At 37.9% G+C, this 27,500-nt stretch overlaps 1 protein-coding gene across 1 annotated transcript in view; it reads left to right on the top strand.

Annotated features, from left to right (window-relative positions):
* Nucleotides 1-27,500, top strand: part of LOC106883867 (endoplasmic reticulum-Golgi intermediate compartment protein 1) — a 183,671-nt gene that overhangs the window by 39,394 nt on the left and 116,777 nt on the right. The window contains exon 4 of the mRNA XM_089339576.1: nucleotides 23,251-23,375. Coding sequence (XP_089195702.1) covers nucleotides 23,251-23,375 — 125 coding nt within the window. The remainder of the gene's footprint in view (nucleotides 1-23,250; nucleotides 23,376-27,500) is intronic.

Here is a 27,500-nt window from a genome sequence, read left to right as displayed (position 1 = left end):
GCCGAAATGTTTGGTGTAACAAGAAGTACTGTCACAAAAGTAATGACAGCCTTTGAGAAAGAGGGAAAAACGGCCTCTTCGAAACAAAACTCCGGAAGAAAACCAAAACTTTCAGATAGGGACCGTCGGACTCTTAATCAAATTGTTAGAAAGGATCACAACAGTACAGCTCCCAAATTACTGCAGAGCTTAACGACCACCTTGAGAACCCAGTTTCCGCCAAAACTGTTCACCGGCAGCTGCACAAAGCCAGATTTCACGGGAGGGCTGCAATCAGAAAACCACTACTTTCAAAAACAAACGTTGCAAAGTGCTTAGAGCAGAGTAAAAACCTACAGAATTGGTCCCTAGAGCAGTGGAAGTATGTTATTTTCTCGGACCAGTGATCCTTTACTTTATTTCCGACCACCGGCCGAGTATACGTGTGGACACAGCCAAAAGAAGCATTTGATCCAAACTGCCTTATTCCAGCTGTTAAATATGGAGGAGGATCTGTGATGATCGGGGTGGGGGGAATCCGCCGGCTTAATGGTTTCCCTTAATGGCAGAAGTAATAGTTAAATGTATTTAAGCATTTTATCTGATAAAATTTATCCTATGGTTGCGGAACTATTTCCGGAGGGAAACGCAACCTTTCAGGATGATAATGCACCAATTGACACAGCTGAAGTTGTTACTTAATGGCACTAGAAGAATTCTAGTGAAGTTGGACATCTTATCAGGCCACCACAGTCCCCAGATCTCAATATTATTGAACATTTATGGTGCATTTTAGAAAAACAAGTAAGGAGTTGATATCCTCCACCATCATCACTACAAAACTGGAGACAGTTTTAGCTGAAGAATGGACAAAAATTCCTTTGGAAACAATTAAAACTTTGTACGAATCCATACCTCGTAGAATTCAAGCTGTAATTACTGCCAAAGCGGTCCTACCCCATATTAAGATAAATTTGTTTGAAACTTTAAGGTGTTTCCATTATCTTGTCCAACCCCTGTATATATGATGTAGAAAAAAATTATCAGAAAATAAAGAGTGAAACTGAGAGGACAATGAAAGGCTGGTGTGTGGATATTAGTTTCCTCTCGTCAGCTGTTGACTGATGCAATAAAGCAAGATTGATACATTATCAATAGATCGCTTTAGAATGCTGACAGATTTATAACAAATCCTACCGGGGAATGGTACCCTGAGGGTAGGGGTAGTGTGTATTATACCTTTGATAATTTTTTGTACTTTTGTAAACTATTCTCGAGTTACCTGCACATTTTATTGTAATATTCACACCTTGCTTTATATTATCCTCATGAATCACTCGACACTTAATCGCAAAGAAGAAACCAGTTGTTTCCGATTGAGCCTGGAATCCAATTATTTGGATCTGAATATTGACAAGAAATTATGCATGTATATATTCTTGCCATCCCTGAAAGATATATGGATATATATATATAATAGAATAATTGTCAAGAAATCGTAGAAAACATGTCGCTTTACACACATATTAGACATTTCCGAGTTGCTTTTCATAATATTTTTGCTCTTGTTTCTCATCACATCAGCTGTTAGTTTATATTGCATAAATGTTTTTTTCACACACAGACATTAATATGCGTGGGAATGTGTTACTAAAACCTTCTCTTGATTGTTTATAAACACTTGGCCGCACCAAATTTTTTCCATGCATGTTACTCACTCCATCAACGTAAACTCGTATTGTCAGCGTGTCTTGTCAGCGAATCCATAATAACAGAAAAAATTTGCTCAAAGATTTATCTGGAGATAAAATATAAAATTTTTCGATAAATTAGTGTATCTATCAGCAATAACTGAGAAAATGGGCCTTCTTCACAATTTATTTTCTCATAAGAAAGTTAGCCATTATAGACTAGAACTCATTGTTTAATATTATGACTAAGATAAGGCGTCTAGCTGGCAGAAACGTTAGCACGCCAAGGGAAATGCTTAGCGGTATTTCGTCTGCCGCTGCGTTCTGGGTTCAAATTCCGCCGCGGTCGACTTTGCCTTTCATCCTTTCGGGGTCGATAAATTAAGTACCAGTTACGTACTGGGTCGATATAATCGACTTAATCCGTTTGTCTGTCCTTGTTTGTCCACTCTGTGTGTAGCCCCTTGTGGGCAGTAAAGAAATAGGTATTTCGTCTGCCGTTACGTTCTGCGTTCAAATTCCGCCGTGGTCGACTTTGCTTTCATCCTTTCGGGGTCAATAAATAAAATACCAGTTACGCACAGTTACGGTTGATGTAATCGACTTAATCCCTTTGTCTGTCCTTGTTTATCCCCTCTGTGTGTAGCACCTTGTGGACCGTAAAGAAAATGAAACGTTAGCACGCCGGGCGAAATGCTTAGTGCTATTTCGTCTGTCGTTACGTTCTGAGTCCAAATTCCGCCGAGGTCGACTTTGTTGAGCTTCATTTGAAGACTGCATTTATCTTAAGCTCCTAACCGAACAAAGTAAATACAAGTTATTTGAATCTTCAGCATTTTCTCCATAGTTATTCTTTATCGCGAAAGTAGTAGAAACACTCAACAATTTGTTTTGCGTATGTTTCCTCCAGTTTTATCCAGCAATTTTGTAAGTTTATTAAACCTATGAATTCATACTTCATGCTCTGACATTCTGAGAAGCAATGTTATCCAGAGCGCCGATAAACTTTCGTTGAGCAACAATAAAATTATTTCCAAATTCAACGCTGTCTCCAGAAATACATGAGTTTTGCATGGCGGTCGTTGTTTTTTTTTCTATGACGAATGACGTCAAATAAAATAATGTACAATCAGGGCCGAAAGTTTGGAACATTTTCTTATAAATAAAAATTGTTCAGCCCAAGTACAATTCGATTCAAATATGAGTGACGTAGAGATATACTTACAGATCGAATGATTCCATATCTAGAAGAAAGAGTAGGAAAAATCAAAAATATGTTCCAAACATTTGGCCAAGTAATAATATATTGCAAATTAGATACAACTTTGTGTGTTTAATATAAAAATTCCAATTTTTGGACCTGTTTCAAAACCTTGGCCATGACTGTATGGTTTTATGAGAATTCTTCGATGATATGCAACGGTATATTACAAATTATTCTTGTAGTGAGCCGAAGCCGAGAACATCATCAATATTGACCTCACTTGAAACTAATTTCGTATGTAAGGAACATTAATTTTAAACCCAGGTCATTTATGTGGGCGGATAATGAAATTGCCAGGAATGAAGAAATAGACTACACTCACACACACACACACACACACACACACACACACACATTTTAGATCAGTTGAAATATGGCTGGGGCTCTAAACATATTTGAAATTTTATAAGGTAGTATAATTCACAACACTGATTTGCGCGCTTACATAATGTTTTCCTGAACAAACTATGTTCTATACAATCAGTTAGAATATACTACCCACTATTCTATTATTCTGTATTCTTTTACAGGCTACGATTAATATTTTCCATTGCTTGCCTCAGTTCATTGAACATTTCATTCTATATTAATAAGCAATCATTATAATCGCGTTATTGTTTACCATTTCATTTTATGTCAGGCTGTGCTGATGGATTATACATTATCCCCCGCCTTTCTGCTTGAGCGTATACTTAGGTATTCCAACCCCAGCTGCCTGTTGGAGTAAAATAGCAAACGCCACATTAGCGTGTCATCTCGGTTCAAGTGCCCGGACACAAATGCTCTCCGATGCATTCTGTTGTGTTTTGCGTGGTTAGCACTTCAGAGCAGACCACCAAAAGGTTTATTTTGCTATCACAGCTCTAAAAGGTGAGCTATTTTGCCATGAACCCTCACCTTCGTGCCTTTCCATTCCCTTAACTTGACACAGTTACAATAATGCTGTCTTCTTGAGAAGTCTTTTGGACCTTTCAAGTGCACCTGACCAAGTACCATGCAAACTGTGGGGAAGGCCTTGTTACGTGGTATAGCATGAAGCTGTCTCGTTTAGGATAGTGCTTGTTGTAGCAGCTGTGTTGAGGAACAAACTAACACCATCAACGTTTAAATTGTACACAAATACTTTACTATCATCCTTGCTATTTTTAGATATCCTTTGAGAAGAGACGTATCGATTCACATAGTTTGACCTGGTTGCCATTTACCTCTCCAGATTTATTAGACAGAGCTTTTTTATGCTGTAGGATAAGAAAGTGAAACAATTGAAAGCGAAACTATTTTCGAATAAATGAGAAAATATGCATCTATATAACATTAACTCAAACACCTTGGAAAATAACTTAGAAATACGAGTGAAAAGGCCAGTAATAGAATAATGATAATAATAATGATAATAATAGTAATAGTAGTAGTAATAATAATAATAATAATAATAATAATAATAATAATAATAATGATGATAATAATAATAATAATAATAATAATAATAGCAATGAACAGATACTCCGCAGAAGACCGGATACTGCAGCTTGTGTGCAAGCACGAAAGCATGAAAAAAAATCACATTCTATTGTTAAGGAAGCTTGCAAATTCGCCAGGGAACTTGGCATTAACACTGAATTAGAGGTAAAACCTGAAACCACAGCCAGGAAATAAGCAGAGTGCAAAAAGAACGGGTGGAAACAAACTGAGGAGCGATGGAGCCAGAGGCCTCTGCATGGACAGTATATACTTCGAAGCCGAAATGCTGATGTAGACCAAGCAACAAGCCATCAGTGATTGAGAAGCTCAGGACTGAAAGCAGAGACTGAAGATTTCATATTAACGGCACACGAAGCTCGCTTACCAAAAACTACCAGACTAACGTTCTTCAAAACGGTTCTAACCCCAAATGCAGACTCTGCCACACATTTGACGAAACAATAGACCATCTCGTTTCGAGGTGTCCTGTCCTGTCACCAAACGAATACAAAAATTGCCACGATATGGTCGAACAGTACTTACATTGGAAAATATATAAGCGCTACAGAATGAGCTCTCCTGCTTACTTGTATGAACGTCATCCTGAGCCAGTCGTTGACGGTAAAACTCACAATCCTATGAGATTTTCCAGTCAACACCGACATAGCGACAGGGAAGAAAATACTTGTAGACTAATAGATGTAAGTGTTCGCACTGTAAAGGAATTTGACAAATAAGGGCCTGGAAATTGAAATACTAAAAATTTTGCATCTAAAATTCTGAACTGTTCCTGTTATCGTGGGTACCCTAGGTATGATAATAAAGGGATGTCAGAAATATCTAGATAAGTTCCCAGGAGAACCATGTCTCAAAGAAATCCAAAACATTGTGCTAAGTACTGCCCACATCCTTAGAAAAACCCTATACATTTAAATGTCCGTGTTGTATTACATGAACAGTTTTCACTACTGCCTCTGCCACTTCCTACTCCAAGCTTTCAGTCGTATTATAACATCTCCTAGGGTGCTGGGTGTGTTTCGGCAATTGACTGTAACAAACATGCAGATTAAAAGTAACAAAAATAATAATAATAATAATAATAATAATAATAATAATAATAATAATAATAATAATAATAATAATAATAATAATAATAATAATAATAATGATAATAATTATGCCCGGATGCAGTACCAGGCAGTAGCTCTCATGGCTTCTGATCTTAATTGATTGGAAGTGTTATCATCTACATTGTTTTGTCTTGGTGTAAAAGATGGGCTACAGCAAATATTCTACTTAATACTACAGATTTGCTTGTCAGTTGTTTGACCTTAAACAGCTGAGCATGTCCCTTGGTGGCTGACGATATGTGCATCTCTGATCATGAGCAGAAGTAGTGGGGGAGCACCATAGCCATGTGTCGAGAGGAATTCTTTGGGGCTTGATTAGTTCATATTTGGAAACATAGGTGCTTTGCTCGACGTCTTTAAACAAACCTTATTGAGGGACCTTTTCATCGGATGGTGTACTCGACCTGAAGAAAATTCTAACTGGGCCCCACTACGAGGTCATGCGCTGTTTATCTTAATATGAGATCACCATGTCACGCACATATGGTTGTGATTCCTGTGCCTGGTGTACCCTTATCAGACGGGTAGTCGTGATGGGTATAATGGGCTTCGTATATTTTACCTCAGTGTCACTTTGATGGCATGCACTTCTCTCTCACTCAATAATAATAATTTCCTTTATTGGCCAGTAGGGCCTACATATAAGGGATAATACCGTAGACATGGACGGTGGGGATTTTACACAAAAACAACGAGTACACAATTAAAACTATAATAATTATATCAAATAAAAATAATATAACAATGAAAGTTCCTCAATAGGGTGGGGTAACGACCAGGTGTTGGCTCAGGTACCCTACCAATCTTGAACCACTCGACGCTTCGAGGGCATCCGTGAAGGGCACTCTTCTCCCTCTCAAATTCAGTAGCCTACAGGCGCATTATTAAAGTAGGTCCACTCCCACGGGCCATTTTCCCTACATTCACCCACCTTTAGCAAATATACAGGGAGACAGCACTTCTCTCTCCAGCCTCATCTTCCTTTTCAAGTGAAATTTGAAGAAGTTGATGAGGGATTGGCTGAAAAGAAAAGTATCTGTCTTCATTCCTTTCAATTTGGTCCACCATACCAACTCTTTCGCTAGTGCCATCAGACAGGAAAATTGCCCGCCCTTCCGGACCAATGGAAGGCGGTGGATTGATCCTCACTATGGACTCGACCGATAGCCGGATCTGTCCTACACGTCATAACAGCTGTTCAACATAACTCTACAAGTCAGCAATGCAAGGACACTGGACGAGTGCGTGCGGAACGGTTTCGTCGCTCTGCGCGCATCTCGGGTAAGGCCGTGACAGTCCTTCTGTGCCTGTAGAGTGTATTTGCAGCTCAGTCAAGGGGGTGAGTTGGGGAAAGGCCTGTTTGACAAACGGCGACTATACCTGTTCACCGTTTAGGCAGAATATCTGGAGATGTCGCAGCCTCAACAGATGTTTGCGCATCATTAGCCACAGCATGCCCAGTCCTCCGCGTAGAGAGTGTTGGTAGCAGATGGACTGCCTGACCAATGGAATCTGCCCCCTCCACATGAATTTGAAGAGGAGGCGCTCCAACTTGGCAAGGTACGAACGGGGTCAGGGCACGACGGTCAAGCAGTTGTACGCATTCGCCACCTCCGCCCGACCTTTCAGTGAGAGCTTCCTCGTCGCCTATTTTTGGGTGAGACTGGTTACTCAGCTCGTCACCTCATCCCAATTCTTATCCACCTGGAGGTGTGGTCCGAACCAGACTCCAAGCAACTTTACCTGTCCGTCCGTCCAGCGCTCAACCACACTGTCGGATGACATGGACTTGCCTCTCCAGGTGCCGAGCTGCAAGCCCACCGACTTTTCCGGGTTAAGATTTTCTCCCGTCAACTTTTCATATTCCTCCAATGATGTGCCGACCACCTTTATTTCTGAGGTGTCTGGTTCCTGCGGGATTCTCAGCTTCCGCAGTAAATGCTCAAGAGCCAATACGTACAGTAAGGAGGAGAGAGGGCACATTTGATGGACCGATCGGGAGATCTGTAACAGTTCTGAGAGGTGGCCATTAACTTTGACTACCGAGTAGATGCCGCTGTGTGTTGCAGCGATTCAACCTCTGAAGACGGGGCCGTAGCCAGCCGTTTTGAGGGCTGCCTTTAGATATCGATGGTCATCACTATGGAATGCTTTCGATTAATCTAAACTGATCAGTGCCCCACCGAAGTCAGGTTTACACCCTACCCTTTCTATGAAGTATCGCATGAGGTGGAGGTTGTCGTGTATGGACCTAGTCCGAATTGCGCAGCTTTGCACCTCCCCAACCAAATTCTCGACGACAAGCGCTAACCTCTTTGCTAATATCTTGGTTAAAATCTTAAACTCTGTGTTAATCAGGGTTATGGGCCTGAAGTTATCTAATGTGTCCCTCTCATTTTTGTCTTTCCATATCAGCATCACGATGCACGGGTTTACTGAACTGGAAAAACTCCCGTTCTGCTGCCAGTGGCCGTAGAGCGTTTCGAGGAGATCGGAGAACATATTTACGCAAACTTTATGGGGCAGACCATCTAAACTGGGTGACTTGCGCCTCGTGCAGCTGACAAAAGCATTCTGAATTTCGGCTGAATATATCTGCCTTTCAGAGCACTCAGCGTTGGATGTCGAGAGACGCGGCAAGCCATTGAGGTAGGGACTGAAGTCCACCATCATCTCCGTCCCTCCACTCTCTCCGAAAACGAGCAAAGTGCTGGCGAAAGGCTTCACACATCTGCCTGGAATCGGTCCGTCAAATACCTAATTGCGGTTTAGTTAACACGCTGCGCCACCGCCACGCGGGCTCATCGCACACGGAGCTGCGCGTGGTAGTGCAATGAAAGTACGTGATGAAAATAAGACTACTAAATAATAAAAATGTCCTGATGCAGTACCAGGCAGTGGCTCTCATGGCTTCTGATCTTAACTGATTGGAAGTATTATCATGCACAGTGATTTGTCTTGGTATAAAATATGGGCTACAGCAAATATTCTGCTCAATACCACAGATTTGCTTGTCAGTCGTTTGACCTTAACTATTTGAGCATGTCCCTTAGTGGCTGACGATATGTGCATCTCTGATCATGAGCAGTAGCCCCATGTATTGAAAGGAACTCTTTGGGGTTTGGATAATTCACCTCTGGAAACGTGTTTTGTTCAACATCCTTAAAGAAATCTTATTCAGGGACCTTTTGAGTGAGATGGGATACTGGACCTCAAGAAAAACTCTAACTGGGCCTCACCAGCAAGATCATGCATTGTTTATCTTAACATCACATCACCATGACGTGCACATATGGTTGTGATGCATGTGCCTGGTGTACCCTTATCAGACAGGTAGCAATGATAGGTATAATGGGCATCGGATATTCTACTCCAGTGTCACTTCGATGGCACGTGCTGCTCACTCACTCAATCCTACTACTAATGATAATGATAACAACAACAACAACAATAATAATAATAGATGCCCTTATGCAGTACCAAGCAGTGGCTCATATGGCTTCTGGACTTAAATAATTGGAAGTGCCATGTACAGGTTTTGTCTTGGTATAAAAGATGGGCTACAACATATATTCTGCTCAGTACCACAGATTTGCTCGTCAGTTGCTTGACGTTAACCAGCTGAGCATGCCCCGTAGTGGTTGACGATATGTCCATTTCTGATTACGAGCAGAAGTAGTGGAAGAGCATCAGAGCCAAGTGTTGAGAGGAATTCTTTGGAGTTTGGATAAGTCACCTCTGGAAACATGGGTGTTTCGTTGAATATCCTTAAACAACTCTTATTCAAGGAAGTTTCGAGCAGGATGGGCTACTCAACCTGAAGAAAAATTCTAACGGAGGCTCTAATCCGTGCTGCCCAAGAACAAGCTCTAAGAACAAATTACATAAAATACAGAGTAGAAAAAAAATCAGAAAGTGGTAAGTGCAGAATTTGTGGACAAAATTGTGAAACCGTATGGCATATTACTAGTCAATATACGCCACTAACCCAGAAGGAATATAAGAGACGCCACGAAAACATAACAAGGCTTTCCACTGGACACTTTGCAACAAGTATAGACTTGACAGAGCAAAAAATTGGTTGAACCATAAACCCGAAGGCATCATCGAAAATGATAACGCAAAGATCCTGTGAGATTTTATGATTCAGAGCGACCATGAGATAGAGAATAGGAAGCCAGAGAGTCTTAATTGAGAAAGAAAACAAACTATGCTGGATCATAGATATAGCATGCCCTGCTGACAACAAGGTATGTGATAGGGAAGAAAGAAAATCTATAGATATGACAGGTTAGCTTGGGAGGGTATGCCGCTGCAGTCGATGAAAAATGTGGTAGTGGTACCAATAACTGTAGGAGCCCAGGTAACAGCGAGTAAAAACCTTGAAAAGTACATAGAACAAATTGGGGCTGCAATAAGGGTGAAGCACTTGCAGAAAACAGCATTGTTTGAAACCGCTCGAAAACTCCAGAAGGTGCTCGAAAAATAAGAGTTGTTATCTTAGCTCATTGGTAGTGAACAGCTGACACCGTAGTACATCTCCAGCGTTAGAAGCTGTGCAAAGGCAATAATAATAATAATAATGATAATAATAATAATAATAATAATAATAATAATAATAATAATAATAATAATAATAATAATAATAATAATAACAATAATAATGATAATCATACAGCACAAGCTTCTCTCAAATAATCATTCCACTCAACAACACAATTGGCTTTCATTACGAGCTCACGTTCACAAAATTTGATTCTTGTCATGTGTACCCAGCCATATATGAAAAGTGATGCTTTATGAAAAGATAAACGTGAATTAGCAAACCAATTATCTGTTGTCAGTCCTTTTGCGTGTCTGCATCAACGAATTCTACACCGCCATCTATTTTGAATTCCAACTGAGAAATTCATAAAATGACCGTTGTTGCATTGTGTTTCTTGGTGAAGAACTCCATTTTTCTTGAAAAAAACTGAAATACTGGATGTTTCATCTGCAATGTTCGCTTAGACGTAAAATATTGATGATGTACAGGAAATCAATCAGGCCAAAAATATGGCAAAATAAAATCGTTGAGCTGACGGGGGAGGGGGATGTATAACCCAAGTTTTTAGTGGGGAGATAACCCCATTTTCTAATGGTAATTTTTAAAGGGGGTAAGATAACCAAAATGTACCAAAGAACCGTCTTGGTTTAGTGGTTCTTCTGTATTCTTTTATTCTTTTACTTGTTTTAGTCATTTGACTGTGGTCTTATTCCCTGTAAACCTGGTGCTTCTTCTATCATTCTCTGCTGCTGAAAAGCTAAGTTACGGGGACGCAAACACACCAGAATCGGTTAACAAGTGATGGTGGTGGTGGGGGACAAACACAGATACACACATATACACGCACACATATATATATGACGGGCTTCTTTCAGTTTCTGTCTATGAAATTCACTCACGAGATTTTGGTCGATTCGAGGCTATGGTAGAAGATACTCTTTAAAGTATAGAGTCCTTTTCTCTCCAACTCATTTTCCTGGGCTCTTTTCACAGGTAGACCCCGTTCGAAATTTGCAATAGTTTTTGCATAAAAAAAAGAAGGGAAGGAGTAGAGCTTGTTTGTTGAGGAAACGTTAAACATGCCTGATCAAAATCATGGTCTTTCCCCTTAACTAAAAGACTAAAAGACATGAAGAACTATGAAAGAAGGCGAATAAGTACCGGCGGTGGGAAAAAGAAGAGAAAACTAACAGTCGATCGTTCTAGAACTCCCAGAATGAAAACGTAAACACCTGAAAATCTTTCCCTTTATTCCTTGCTAAACGTATTTCCCTCTTCTTCATTGCTAAAAATAAAGAAGCTAGAACAGATCGACCGAAATTGTCATTTTAAATGGCTGAAAAGCTTTCCATTCTCTGCCTCTATCGCTTCACTCTTTTCTTCTACGGTTAAGAGAAGGAGGGTGCATGGCTCAGTGGTTTAGAGTTATTCGACCCACGATTATAAGGTCATGAGTACGATTCCCGGCGACGCGCTGTGTTCTTGAGCCGTACTTCACCGTGCTGCGGTCCACTCAGCTGGCAAAAATGGGTTGTAGCTGTAATTCAAAGGGGCCAGCCTTGTCACATTCTGTGTGAGGCTTAATCTTCCTCAGGACTATGTTATGGCATGCATCTCTGTGGAGTACTCAGCCACTTGCACGTTAATTTTACGAGCAGACTGTTCCGTTGATCAGATGAACAGGAACCTAGTTGACAGAGTGCAATTAAAAAAAAAGTGTGAAAGAAAAGGAAATGTTTCATATCATAAGGCAAATATGTTATGTGTTCAGTATAAGCAGTGAAAGCTAAGACGAAATAACTGCTATTCCGTCGTCTAGTGACTTCGTTCTCGACTTATGCTCAATTTGATAACAACAGCCTGTGCATCGCTGTTTATCTCCAGATCTCTGAGACCCACAAATGTCGCTGTTAGGACCAGATTAACATCCATAGTAACCCTGACGACTAAAAAGATTTTCCTATCCCTATATAGGATCCTTTTGTTTTACCCCTAAATCACTGAGGCAAGCACCTTCACTCTCTTAACCCATGATTATAAGGGAATCGTACTCATGACCTTATAATCGTGGGTCGAATACCTCTAAACCACTAAGCCATGCACCTTCCTTCTCTTAACCGTAGGAATGAAGCGATAGAGACAGAGAAAGGAAAGCTTTTCAGCCATTTAAAATGACAATTTCGATCGATCTGTTCTAGCTTCTTTAGTTTTAACAATGAAGAAGAGGGAAATACGTTTAGCAATGAATTTCTTCCAACCACTTGAAGGTTCATCTCGCTTACCTGGCCAAAATATGTTGTAGCTGTCATTGAAAGGGGCCAGCTTTGTCATATTCTGTGTGAAACTGAATCTCCCTGAGAACTACGTCAATGGTATGCCAGTCTGTGGAGTACTCAGCCACTTGCGAGTTAATTTTATCCTCTGTTCTAATGAAAAGTGAAAATGATATCCGATATTTGCTGCAGTTATTTCTCTTTGATTTAACAATGCGTTTATGTATCTACGCATCAGCCTTTCTTTCGATCTACGTATCTACTGTTTCTCTCACTTTCTTTCTTTGTCTCTCACTTCCTCCTTGTTTCTCCTCTTTCCCGATTTTAATTTAACAATGCGTGTACTTATCTACGTATCTACTTTTCTTACGATGTATGCATCAGTCTACTCTGAAAATAATGATAAATATTTTACCTCTCCTTTCAACAGTAGAAAAGTAACAGTAACATCCACAGTTATTTGCTGGAAGAGAGAGAGAGAGAGAGAGAGAGAGAGAGAGAGAGAGAGAGAGAGAGAGAGAGAGAGAGAGAGAGAGAGAGAGAAAGAGAGAGAGCGAGAGAGAGAGAGAGCGAGAGAGAGAGAGCGAGAGAGAGAGAGCGAGAGAGAGAGAGAGAGTGTGTGTGTGTGTGTGTGTGTGTGTGTGTGTGTGTTAGTGGGAGAGTGAGGCAGACAGACAGAATAACTGTCAGACAGATAAATTGATAGATAGATGATTTTATCATAAACCGTCGAAAACGAGTTTTCCAGCGTTTTCTGTGTTCCATTGTCTTTCACTATTATTCTTTATACACTCCCTTCCTTAACTCAATCCATCTCTCTAAATCTCTCTCTTTCCACCTTCACTCCCCTCTCCGTCCTCTTTGTCTCCTTGCCTCTAACCGTCCTCCTGCGATTAACGCGTTATATTTCTTACCTCTCAGCGCTATCAATCTCCCCCTCTCTGCCACTTCCTCTTCTTTGCCGCTTTGCCTCTCACTTCAACTATACTTCCTCTGCTTCTGACTTTCTCTCACCCCTGCTTTGCCATTCACTTCAAATATACCCCCTCTATTTAATACCTTTTATTTCTCTTTTACTTTGTATCACCCCTTGAACCTTTTTACTTCTTCCCTTGATGACACACACCACAGGTACGTAGTACAAAAACAAAAAAGTTGGCGTATTAATTTTATTGATTATTGTTTCACTTTTCAGAACGCTGGGTCTTCTTTGCTCTGGTAGGTTCTGTGAGATCGAACAGCAGTGTGCTGTCAAAGGTCTCACAGGTTGTTTTTCCGCACATTACATGCTTTGGTATTTGGTTGTTGATTATCGTGGAAAACATTCAACATCCAAGTACCCGTCTCAAAATCCTAACGGTCCCGAACAGAACAGCTATTTGGACCTGCTCTGTTCTCATGTCAATTCCGATTTCTCTGACATATTTCTCGAACTTAGTTGTTAGGGCCCTGAATGGCTCTACAGTTACTGGAATATCAGACACTCTCCTCATAGTTCACATTCTTGCAATTTCTTCTTAGTAGTCTGTACTATTCAATCTTTTCTAGTTCTTTGTCATTTACGCGTGCATCAACAGGTATCTAATATCTATAATCTTGGATTCTTTTTTTCTTTATCTACAACAATAATATCTCCGAGCATCGATTAGGGCGTCACATTGGATTGTAATATCCCACAGTATCTTATATTCATTGTTCTCGGTGTCCCCGTCTGGTTCACTTTCGTACCATTTCGTGCTCTGTTCAGACTGTACTTTTCACATAGATTCCAGTGGACGAACTTAGCCATATTATCATGCTTCCTTTTGTAGTGAGATTCTTTCATTTCTGCTGCCTACAAAGGGGTGATTCGTTACTCTTATCTATTTGAAACTTGGTGTAATTAGTTCTCAGGGTTTGTTCTTGAGCGCTGCATCTCAGTCATTAAATGCATCTTTTCAGATCACTTTTTCTTTGCCATCTCCAAGTATTGATCTATCTTGTCTTTTCCTTCGATTTCTCTGAGGTAGTGCCCATGTAGTCATTTCATTTTCTTGTTCTTTACTCCCTCTTCTTCATCTTGTTTCTTAAATATCTGTGGGTGCATCCCATTTTCGGCAGTCATTGTATTGTTAATTTTAACAGTGGCAAGCAAGAATTCACTCTCTTGTTTGATGTACCATCCCAGACTGTTGTTCACGTTTGACGACACAGATCTTGCATCCTATGAGACCTCTTCTTCCCTTGTTTCTACAGTCTATCAGTATCGCTTTTGGGGTGTAGTTTCTTGTTTACTGTCATCACTTTTCTGGTTTTCTTGTCCATTTCCTCAAGCTTGTTTTTGTCCACCTAATAACACCTGCGCCATCACGCATTGAGGAAACAACCTATGTGTTTATTGCCCTGATCTTGTTTTTTCCATCGAGCATGCCTCTCATAATTAACGATATTCTCACCTAAAGCTTTCTTTCATTTCACTTTCCTTGATTTTGTCGTATTCCAAAATGCCCAGATATCGATATCCATTAGTTTCAATATCCTCGATTTTCTCGCCATCAGACAACATTTCTTTGCCTCTTTGTATTATAAGCATTCCTCACTTTTTAATCACAAGTTCCATTCCGATATCCTCATTGAATATCTGCACTATTGAAACTAGGCCATTTATTTCACGTTCAGATTTTCCAAAGATCTTTAAGTCATCCTTATATAACAAATGATTTAATTTCCCTCCTCTTTTCAAGGTGTACCCCGATGTCACTTTCTGTCGTATCTATGTGAATGTGAAAGGTATACAAATTACAAACAGCAGTGGTGATAGGCTATCTCCTTGAAATATGCCTCTCTTGATGTTAACCTTCGCCAAAAATTTTCCACACGAAGTTAGCTCTGTATTCCAGTTTTCATTAATCTCCTAATAAAATTTGATATGTTATCAGACAACTGTACCAGCTCAAGACTTACTAAAATCCAGGAATGGGGGACCATGACACACACTTTCTTATAACTGATCCACGTCATACCCAGATTAGTAAGTCTTTCAGTCGTTCAGTACCATTCTGTCTATCAGTCACAGGATGGTGTTTATAGCATTTGTCAGCGGTTTTGATTTTATAATGCCGACATATTGTCCAGTGTAAATACTGGCCAACTCTGTCATGTCTTGCTTTATATTCTACAGGTGCTAAGACCCTACACACTGAGATTAGCTGGTCTATAGTTTCAATCGCATCGTTACAGAATCGGCATTTTGTGTTAGCTCCATTTTTTATCACATTGGCTTGGTAGTTCCGGGTTAATAAGCTTTGGTCTTGAACAGCCAATATGAGACCTTCACTCTCTACTTTTAGCTCTGAGCTTCGTAACCATTGATGCGTGTGTTTCTGGTCGACATCAGCTTGTTTGCTACGAGCCACATACTTGCCATGCAGAGGTTTCTGCTGCCATCTGCTAGCTAATTTTTCATGTGCTTTTGTCTTTGCAATTAATTTTATTTTCTTTGCATTTCCTTCAACATGATCAAGCTGGTGGGTATCTAAAAGATTATTATTATTATTATTATTATTATTATTATTATTATTATTATTGATTTTGCACAGCTTCTAACGCTGGAGATGTATTACGGTGCCAGCTGTTCATTACCAGTGAACTAAGGTAACCCCCCTTATTTTTCGAGCAACATCCGGAGTATTCGAGCGGTTCCAAGCACTGCTGTTTTCTGCTAGTGCTTTACCTTTATTACAAGCTCTATTTGTTCCATGTTCTCAAGATTTTAACTCACTGTTCCCAGGGTTCCGACAATTATTGGTACTACTACCACCTTTTTCATCGACCACGACTATTTTACCTCCCAAGCTAACCTGTCATATCTATCGATTTTTCTTTCGTCCTTATCGCATACCTTGTTGTCAGCACCATTTGCTTTCTTTCTCAATTAACACTATGTCTGGCTTCCTATTCTCTATCTTATGGTCGAACTGAATCATAAAATCTCATAGAATCATTGCATAATCATTTTCGATTATGTTCGGTTCAGGTTTTTCGCTCTGTCAAGTCCATACTTGTTGCAAAGTGTCCGATGGACAATCCTTGCTATATTGTCATTATTATTATTATTATTATCATTATTATCATTATCATTATTATTATTATTATTATTATTATTATTATTATTATTATTATTATTATTATTATTATTATTATTATTATTATTATTATTATTATTACTATTATTATTATTATTGTTGTTATTATTATTACTATTAATCAGTAGTTTTATTTTTATAACGTGCTTTCACTTCACTACCGAGCGCAGCTCTGTGTGCCTTGGGTATGTGTTGTGGTTTGCTGTGATGCTCTTATGGTTACTGTATTGAAAGTGTGCGTAAGATGTGTGCAGTGCCCAGCAGTGCAGTTTTCTGTATATCATATATATAGTTGTAAGTCCTGGTGTTTTTGTTATGTATTTGTCTGAATATTTTTTTTATTATACCTAAGGCGCCTACTATGATAGGAATTGTTTCTGTTTTTAGATTCCACATTCGAGTTACCTCTATTTCCAGGTCTTTGTATTTTGAAAGTTTCTCCATTTCTTTTAGGGAAACGTTGACATCTGCTGATATTGATACATCAATTAGAAAGCATTTTTTTCCTTCATGAACTTTGACAACTATATCTGATGTATTGGCCTTAATTTCCCTATCTGTGTGTATTGGCATATCCCAGAGTATGGTTGCTTTCTCGTTTTCTGTGACCTTTTCTGGCGTGTCTTTATACCATCTTGTTTCTGTTGTTATTCCATAGTGTTGGCATAGCTTCCAGTGTATATAGGTCCCAGCTCTGTCGTGTCTGTGAATATATTCCTTCTTAGCCAGGACTGTGCAGTCAGAGATAATATGATTTATTGTTTCTTGTCCATCACCACATTCTGCAGTTACTTGTTATGTTTCTTTTCATTATATGTTTTTTTGTAATTTCTGGTGGGGAGGCTTTGATCTTGTGCAGTAATTAAAAATCCTTCAGTCTCTGCTTTGAGTCATGAGCTTCTCAACCATTGCTGGGATTTTTCTCTGTCAATTTCTTTTGTATTTAGTTTAGCCCAGTATTTGCCATGGAGGGACTTTTCTTGCCATCGTTTTATTATGGTTCGTTGCTGTTCTAGTTTTAGTTTGGATTTCATATGTTTTATAGCTTTTGTTGTTTCTTCTTCTTCTTCGTATTTATTAGGTAGTATGATTTGTTGTTTGTATTTTGTCAGCTTCCTTAAATACTGAAAACAGTTTTTTGTTTTGCTCGTGTTTTGTGGCTATTTGTATTAGTTTTCCTTGCTTCTGAAGTAGGTATTTTATTATTATTATTATTATTATTATTATTATTATTATTATTATTATTATTATTATTATTATTATTATTATTATTATCATTATTATCATTATTATTATTATTATTATTATTATCATTATTATTATTATTATTATTATTATTATTATTACTACCATTATCATCATCATCATTATTATTATTATTATTATTATTATTATTATTATTATTATTATTATTATTATTATTATTATTGCTATTACACTAGCATGTAAAAATAATTATATTTTGATTGAGAAACTAAGAGTGCTAGGTTAAATAAAATCGAAAATTGTTATTATGGCTTCATATATTAAAATACGAGATAAAATGATAGCAGCAACTTAATAGCAATAAATAACATTGAAATATAAACAACCGTCACCATCGTCAGCATCCGTAGCAGCAGCAACAGCAGCAGCAACAGCAGCAGCAACATCATTACTTTTGGGGGAAGTTATTGAACAACGATCAACATTGAAAGGTTTTATAGATTTATTATGAATCACAATTGAAGTTAAGTCTAGACCCGTCTATATTTACAAAGCGGTGAATGTCTCTGTAATATTTCTATAAAAATTGAATGAAAACGTTCAGTTGATACTTAAGTACATATGACTGCCTTTGTATGTCTGAATCGGTAAACTATGAAGGTTGTATATGCATACATTCATATATATATATATATATATATATATATATATATATATATATATATATATATATATATATATATATATATATATATATATATATATATTTATGTGTGTATCTATCTATCTATCTATATATATATATATATATATATAATTATGTGTATTTCTTCTATCTTAATGAATAAAAATTCATCTGATAGAATAAATGGGTTAATAGAAACCAATGTAGCAAAGAACACAAAATAACTGTGGTTTAGTTCCTGTTTTTAAGGCTGGAACTCTTTGAAATTTTGGGTATTTGAGTATATTTAAGAATTTAAGGATTGGAGGAAACGCATGTTATAATTGCATACTTTATTCCTACATATGTTTCAAAGGATTACAACCTGTGTGATCCATAGGGATCTTTGATATTAAAATTGTAACCTTCTCATCAGGGAAAGCATAGGAATCATCTTAAACGTAAGACATTATGACCGATTATCGGTCATAATGTCCCATGCTTAGTGCTATTTCGTCAGTCTTTACGTACTGAGTTCTAATTCCGCAGAGGTCGACTTTGCCTGTCATCCTTTCGGCGTCGATAAATTAAGTACCAGTTGTGTACTGGGGTCGATCTAATCGACTGTCCCCTCCTCCAAAATTTTGGGTCCTGTACCGAGAGTAGAAAAGAATATAAATTGTTGATTTATTGAAATCTTTGCGAAGGAAGAAAAACCAGATGCCTGGCAGATATTATGCCAATCTGCAAAGGAAGGGAGACAATATCAAGAACCGAATTATCCGAAATCGGCATGGCTTTAAAGAAAAGTCAGCCTGATTGTCTGAAAACAACGAAATACCTGTTTTCATATGTTCCCATTTTAGTAGGCGTCATGAGCACAATTCTCCTACCTTGAATTCAGCTGGCGTGGTACTTTGATATATAGAAACGGAATATAATTTCAAGAAATAAAGAGTACACCCTTGATTAAAAATGTCGAAGACGTAGATATTAAAACGAAATAACCATTCTCTGAAGTTGAAACTAGGATCGCATACATTGAATCTGATGCTTGTTGTGCAATAATTGTGGCTTGGATGTGTTGATCACGGGAGAGAAATCAGGACATGGATATAAGAATCACTCAAAATAGAGTCTGTTAGTAAATACGATGAAGTTATATTTCATTCAACTTGTATCTTGTATCTTGAGGTTGTGGGTTGATTCCTTTCTCATCTACACAGAAAACATTTACCAGCACATTATTCTACCTGAACTTTCTTGTACAAATACAAAGCACAAGCCCTTAGCCGCGATCGGCTGTTTCTCTTAGTTTTTTTTTATCGTTTCCTTTCTTCAAAATTCCTAGGCACCCTTACCTTCTGTATATGTTCTGTGTGTGGAGGCGCAATGGCCCAGTGGTTAGGGAAGCGGACTCGCGGTCATAGGATCGCGGTTTCGATTCCAAGTTTATGAGTGTTTATTGAGTGAAAACAACTAAAGCTCCACGAGGCTCCGGCAGGGGATGGTGGCGAACCCTGCTGTACTCTTTCATCACAACTTTCTCTCACTCTTAGTTCCTGTTTCTGTTGTGCCTGTAATTCAAAGGGTCAGCATTGTCACACTGCGTCACGCTGAATATCCCTGAGAACTACGTTAAGAGTACACGTGTCTGTGGAATGCTCAGCCACTTGCACGTTAATTTCACGAGCAGGCTGTTCCGTTGATCGGATCAACTGGAACCCTCGACGTCGTAAGCGACGGAGTGCCAACAACATATTCTGTGTATTTATTGGAGACAATGTAGAAAAAACAACTGCGTTGATGATGAATATTGTGACAGAAGCATACACACACACACACACACACACACACACACACACACACACACACACACACACACACACAGCTGATATCTCATATTTTAGACAATCGAATGTCTTTCCTCACTGGCATATCGATTTTGGAGAATCTTGGTTCTTGAGATGGTGTCTTGTTCTCAATTGAAGTAGGTACCAATTATTACAAAATGACTGGTCTATACCTCCTGGAAATGAAGTTAGTTTCAACAACATCGAATTTATAGCGTATCTAAATAAATATATAAATGCACTTAGAACCATGTATGTGTGCATATATATATATATATGTCTGGATGTTATGTGTCCCTTTCTTCTATCACCTAACTGTCTGGATGTTTTGCGCTCTTGTCCCATTTTGTACTATTAATATATATATATATGTGTATCTCTCTCTCTCTCTCTCTCTCTCTCTCTCTCTCTCTCTCTCTCTCTATATATATATATATATATATATATATATATATATATATATATATATATATATATATATATATACATATATATATGTATATATATATATATATATATATATATATATATATATATATATATAGATAGATAGATAGATACACATATATATACATATTAATAGTACAAAATGGGACAAGCGCGCAAAACATCCAGACAGTTAGGTGATAGAAGAAAGGGACACATAACATCCAGACAGACGATACAAAGAAAACAAGGACGGGTCATTAGAAGTTTTCTTTCCTCAGTCGAGTACCAGATTATCTTTGCAATTTCGGCTGGTTAAACTCATGATTGCTCCAATCTGGCTAACTCCAAGGAAAAACTATGCTAAGAGTATTAGGTTCCTTGGAAGAAAGCAGCAAATGTATACAAAAGCAAGGACGGAAAAAAACGAACAATGCTATAGAAATACAATAAAAATGATAACAGGACATAACAACATGTGTTTTTCGATTAAGGACGAATTAAATTAAGCTGGCGTGTGTGGAAATAAAGCCTTACGGCAGGGGTACACGTTTTCATAAGCACAGGGGGAAATATCGAACGCTGGTCATACATACATACATACATACATACACACATACACACATACACACACACACATATATATATAGTTGCTATTATATTAAACTGTCATAATTGAGCCAGATGCGTTTCTTCATTATTTATTTTTGCTAGCAATAGCCAGTTCTTTATCTATATACATCAATTGTTATACTTTCTTATGCAGAATAGCAATTTTTAAATATGTTTGTGTACATAGATAAATATTCAGGCATAAGATTTCGCTCGGCATCGTAAGAGATATTTCCTGTTCCCTTCTCAATTATTAATTACACACACGCGCACATGCGCGCGCACACACACACATACACACACGTGCATACGCACATGTATGTATACATAAGCATATAATAATACTTTTTTACATTAGGTTATAATAAAAATGTCACATTACTCTGAAGGGTTAATTAATTTATGTTGTATACCACACATTTATCTCCTTTGGCAAGAATAGTAATGACAGTGGCCTCGAGGTCTCGGGTAGATTAAGTCTCATCGGAGTGTACTACTTTTGAGGGCATCGTGAATTTATATAGTCTCTGTTAAGTTTAAAATTACTTGCTTACATTAAATTCTGTCCAATGATAATTAGCTCCCAGAATACATTGTGATGGGAATATATAATCAAAAACTTAATCAATTAATGATTAAATGTGGGATGTGTTATATTTATGATTTTTTTCATCTATGTAGAATGTGTAATCAGGTGTGTATATTTAGCTGTGTCAGCTTCATGTTATGGAGCTGTCTTTCAGGGCTTCATAAAAGAACGTAGGCAGGCGGATCGGGAAGCAGATGTGTCACACGGTTTAGCTGTCGTTGGTTTTATTTCGATACTAATTTAGTGCGAGATTTAACCTTTGGTTCAGGAATCTGAAGGTTAAAGGTGAACGTTGATTGGCAGATTTCTTTAGTAGTTTTGGTGTCTGAAGTGTTTTCGCTTGTTTATATTGGGAAGTCAAGATCATATGTCAAGCATTCTATGGTGTTTTTTGGATAGAAAATTGTTTGACTTATGCTCAACGTTCATAAAACTATGTAGTTCGATTTGTAGATTGCTTGGTCAGCAGATTTCTGTCTGGGGATTAACTATTCTAGAAATGTTATGCTTTGTGTCTTAAGGCAATAAAGTTTTAAGTCGTGCTAATACATATTTCTTCGATTTGATTTCTAACATGAGCGTTTTATAATATATTATTTAACCAATGAAAATCTGAAAAAGTGGGACATTATAAAAATGCTTGCTTCTAATTATAAGAATAGAATGAAAAAATAGAAGATATTCTAACTCGGTTTAGTCCTCTCTTTTCCTTGCATATATGTGTGGGTGTGTGTGACTGGGTGAGTGTGCATGTGCGTGTGCATGTGCGTGTTTGTGAGCCTGTGTGCGTTTATATCTTTGTGTGTGAATTTAGGTTGTGTTTATGTATGTATGCATCCATTTATGTATCTATCTCCCTCTTCCCCTCTCTCTATCTCTTCATCCATCCATCCATCCATCCATCAATCCATCCATCAATCCATCCATCCATCCATCCATCCATCCATCTATCTATCTATCTATCTATCTATCTATCTATCTATCTATCTATCTATCTATCTATCTGTCTGTCTGTCTGTCTGTCTGTCTGTCTATCTGTCTGTCTGTCTCACCGTCTGTTTGTCTGACCGTCTGTCTGTCTATCTATATATCTATATGTCTGTCTGTCTGTCTATCTATCTATACATCTGTCTGTCTGTCTGTCTGTCTGTCTGTCTATCTATCTATCTATCTATCTATCTATCTGTTTGTCTGTCTGTGTATCTGTCTGTCTGTCTATCTATCTATCTATCTGTCTGTCTGTCTACCTATTTATCCATATATCAGGTCTGTCCGTCTGTCTGTCTATCTATCTATCTATCTATCTATCTATCTATCTATCTATCTATCTATCTATCTATCTATCTATCTCACTTTCTATCTATCTATCTCTTTCTCTCTCTCTACACACACACTGACACATATATATATGTATTCAATATTATATTTTCAGATGTAGGTTTAGATATACAAGATGAAATGGGAAGACGTGATATCGGCATCGTGGATTTTTCTAATAAGATAGAGATTGAAAACGGCGCGGGTTGTCGATATGAAGCCAACTTTAGAATAAATAAGGTAATTATACTCGCTAGTTTTATATATTATCTATTTATGCACATACACGCACACACATACAAACATATATACACACATATATACATGAATTATTATACAGGCATATATATATATATAACTTTTTATCCTTTTTTCTATCCTTTTGTTGCAATATTCTTCTTAATAATCCTCTGAATAACCCTAAACTTTTACTTTATACAATATAGCAATAATGTTTAAAATATTTAACTATAGTACTACATGATAAGATTTCCCTTGTTTCATTATGACTGGTCTGCTGGTCACCAACCCCCTTAATTGTCAGCTAACATCTTGATTTATGTTTTTCTTCGCCAAATCTCATGATATTGCTTCTAATAAATCTTCATTTTTATGACTATACCCACTATGATTTCTGTCAACTCCCACAGCCCTAACCCTAACAGACACTGACCCTTGTTCTCTCGGCCTTAGATATACAAGAATTTGATAAAATTACTCTATAAATTAAAACTGACCCCAAAAACAGTGACAAGCAAAATCTGTAACAAATCTTTCTTCCTGATACCTTAGTAGTTTCTAAGCTGAAGTGAAGGCAGCATGTTCTTTGTCTATCTTCTTAACTTCTTGGAGATTATAAGTAAAATTGTACTAATGTGTCCATCTGTTTTAGTTTAATTAAATTCTTTGTCTTTGTGCAGCATAGGATTGCTCTGCATTTAAATTTCATGTAATAGTTGCATTCTTCAATTAAATGGAGTTGCGTGCAACGATCATACGGCATTACCTCTGGATATCCTTGTTGATTATTTTGATTATATATAAATATATATATATATATATATGTATGTATGTATGTATGTATGTATATTGTGTGTGAGTATGTAACAATGTTTGCATACTTTTGCGATATGTTTGTCTATGTCTTTACGACACGCATGTTTTTGACCCGTGTAACTGATGACAACAGCTAAAATGCTCGTCAAATATTCGTTCAGTGGAAAAATAAAATTAACGCTCCAGCATTGTATCCATTTGAAAGCCAACGTATTGCCGGTGTTCTCAATAGAAGAATCATTGAACATACAAACAGCCACTTTATGTCAGCACCATGTGTAGATGACATTTTCATGTTAAACTGCCGAGATATGATATGGCAGTTCACGAGTCATGTCACTCATCTATCGCCAGTCCTGCTAATGATTGATGAATCTTTTCTCCAGAATTTGTAGCGTTAAAGTTTAAGTATTAACCAGTTCAGCCATCAATTCGTCAATTCTTTAATAAATAGAGCATTATTCCCGTTAAAGTCTTGTCTGACGTCATTGCCATCATAACCATCATCATCATCATCATCATCATCATCATCATCATCATCATCATCATCATCATTATCACCAGCATCAGCACCATCATTATCATCATCATCTCCAACACTACCAAGATCATTATCATCACCAGTGACATCATTCTTTTGTCTTTGGAAATTATGATCTTTTTCTGTTATTCTGCGATTCTTTAAATTCAATATTTAATTCTATTCTAAGTTCGTTTCTTGATTTTTTCGTTCTATTTTACTCGATTTCTTTTTCGTTTTTTTGTTCGTCTTCTGCTTCACATATTAATTCCTCCTCCTCCTCCCCCTCCTCCTCCCATTTTCCACGTACCTTGCCTGCTAATCCTCACCCTCAACCTCGCTCACCTACATATTACAACTCGTATTAGCACACTGAATTACCTGCTGTCAATCTTTCAATGGCCATCACCCCTTTTTCCATATTACTTCATCTTTGATTTCTACTTTTACTCCGACTCTCCTCTCTTTCTTGTGTGTCTGCTTCTTTCCACCAATTTGTGATTACTACTACAACATCAACAACTAGAAGATCACCTTCCTCATCTCCTCACCGTCCCAACTAATGATAATAATAGTGTATTAATTGTCTCTAATTTAGGCGAAAGTCAATGATTTGGTGAGTAAGTGTGTGTGTGTGTGTGGGGGGGGGTTATCGATTGCGTTAATCTCGGAACTTCACAGCGAGGGATGAAATGCAAAATCATCTTCGTCTGAGATTTGACTTCAAAACGTAAACAGGCGGAAAAAAACCTTCTCAGAGCAAATTTTACGACTCTCGAACGATTCTCCTAATTCCCAATGTGTATGTTTCATTAATTCCTCATGTGAACGATTCTCCTAATTCCCCATGTGAACTATTCTCCTAATTCCCCATGTGAACGATTCTGTTAATTCCCCATGTGAATGTTTCATTAAAAATGAAGGCTGACATCGACTGGATTTGATCTCAGACTTCGAAAAAGAAAATGAAAAAGATGAAAAATGCCCCAAAACATTTTCATCGATGCTTTGACTATTCTAAAATCCCTTTGTTTCGTAATATATAGAGAAGGTAAGAAATTTAAAAGGAGGGAATTAATCGATCTATTTCGATGTCACTACTTGAGCAACAACTGTAATGAATCGTCCTCGGAGGGATGAAAAGCAAAGTTGATGGTAGTAATTCAACAAACACCAACAAGTACTTATTCCCACGCGCCTTCTTAATTATTCTATCCATTTTCCTAACCATAAATATTGTTTAAAAGTAAAACTTGAAATTCGGGATAATTAATGATCGCATTCAAATGAAACTTGAACTGTGGGCTGAACAAAAAATTAAAAAAATTAAAAAATAATATAGATTCACAAAATTGTTGTCGATGCAATAAGCACAATACTAATTGGAAAATTGGCCGTTGCAGCTCCAAGAGTGAGCTTAAGAGATTGAGCACAAGCCATCACCTACAAATCCGACCACATTTTGTAATCCACAGGAAATGCAATTCGGACTCCCAGAGGGCCAATTTCCGACTTGATGAAGTTAGGAACAATCTGTGACAGCCACTCCTGAGTAACCTTGGCTTTGTGCACTGGGTCTCAGTCCTGCTGGAAGCTCCATCCTTTGTCATTGAACAAGGATTTGTTAAGGCTCTTAACTTTACCCTCTAGGACATCAGTGATGTACACACGCGCCGTGGTTTTTCACCTCCTTTTCATATATGAAGCTCATTCACCCTTTTGTAAGACAGGCTCCACTCAACCATGACTGACGCAGGATGATGGCCTCTTTGAACTTTGTGAATGACCTCAGAAGCTTCTTTCCTGCTTTGGGCATACACCTTGTCACTTTGAAGGTTGTAGCTTTCTTATACGGTGAAAAATTTCTCACCCATGAAAAGAATGCTTCGATGACCACGGCCTGCGTACCAGAGAAGATGTTTGGATATTGTCACTCTGATCACTTTCACTGAAGGAGTTAATATGTGTCCTGCAGGTCGATGATAGACACGCATCCCTAGATCTTCCCTTATTAACCTAGGCATCAATCTGGGTGAAATTTTCATCTCTCTAGCCATGATTTTTTGCATACTCAGAGGATTCCTTTGAATTCTGGTTCCAACAGCTTTGGCCGCCTTAGGAGTCCTCACAGTGCGAGGACGACCTTCTGTTGGAATCTCATCGATAATTTGATGATCTGCAAACCTCTTTATGGTGCGATGCACAAACAATCTGCTAATTCCAAGCGATTCAAGAAGTTTGAAAATGGTGGACGCTTCGTAACTTGCCTTATGAAGACCAACAACAGTCATACAGTTTTCTTTGACACTCCATTCCATTGTTAAATAAGAAAAGTAGATCCGTTAATACTTGAAATTCATTGCAGAAGTTTATTATGATACAAAAGAGAAATGTTTTAGGTCTTACTCATTACGTTCTATGTTCAAATCCCGCCGTGGCCAACTTTGCCATTCACCACATCGGAGTCAATAAAATGAAGTACCAGTAACGTACTGAGTTCGATGATATTAAAGGAAGCAGTATTAATACGGTTATATATATATCCCAGCATTAGTGCTTCGGTCGCTCCTTTTAGCGACACTAGTACCTGTTTAGGCACGATGGTTCTTTACATACATTAGTCGAGATATCACTGGTATCTCCAACAGTCGAGCGTCTACCATTGACAAGGCCCAGGAAGGCTGAGATCAGGTGATGTGGCAGTCTCGGCGGGGCAATGGTGGTGATTTTTCTTCCAAAGCGTCGTAAACAAGAGTGCTTATATCTACCAAAAGACAACACGAGAGGTT

The sequence above is a fragment of the Octopus bimaculoides genome, chromosome 22, assembly GCF_046866305.1.
Source record: "Octopus bimaculoides isolate indiv1 chromosome 22, ASM4686630v1, whole genome shotgun sequence".
Classification (NCBI taxonomy): domain Eukaryota; kingdom Metazoa; phylum Mollusca; class Cephalopoda; order Octopoda; family Octopodidae; genus Octopus; species Octopus bimaculoides.
The sequence above is the reverse complement of the archived record's forward strand: the minus strand, read 5'-3'. Positions and strand labels throughout refer to the sequence as shown.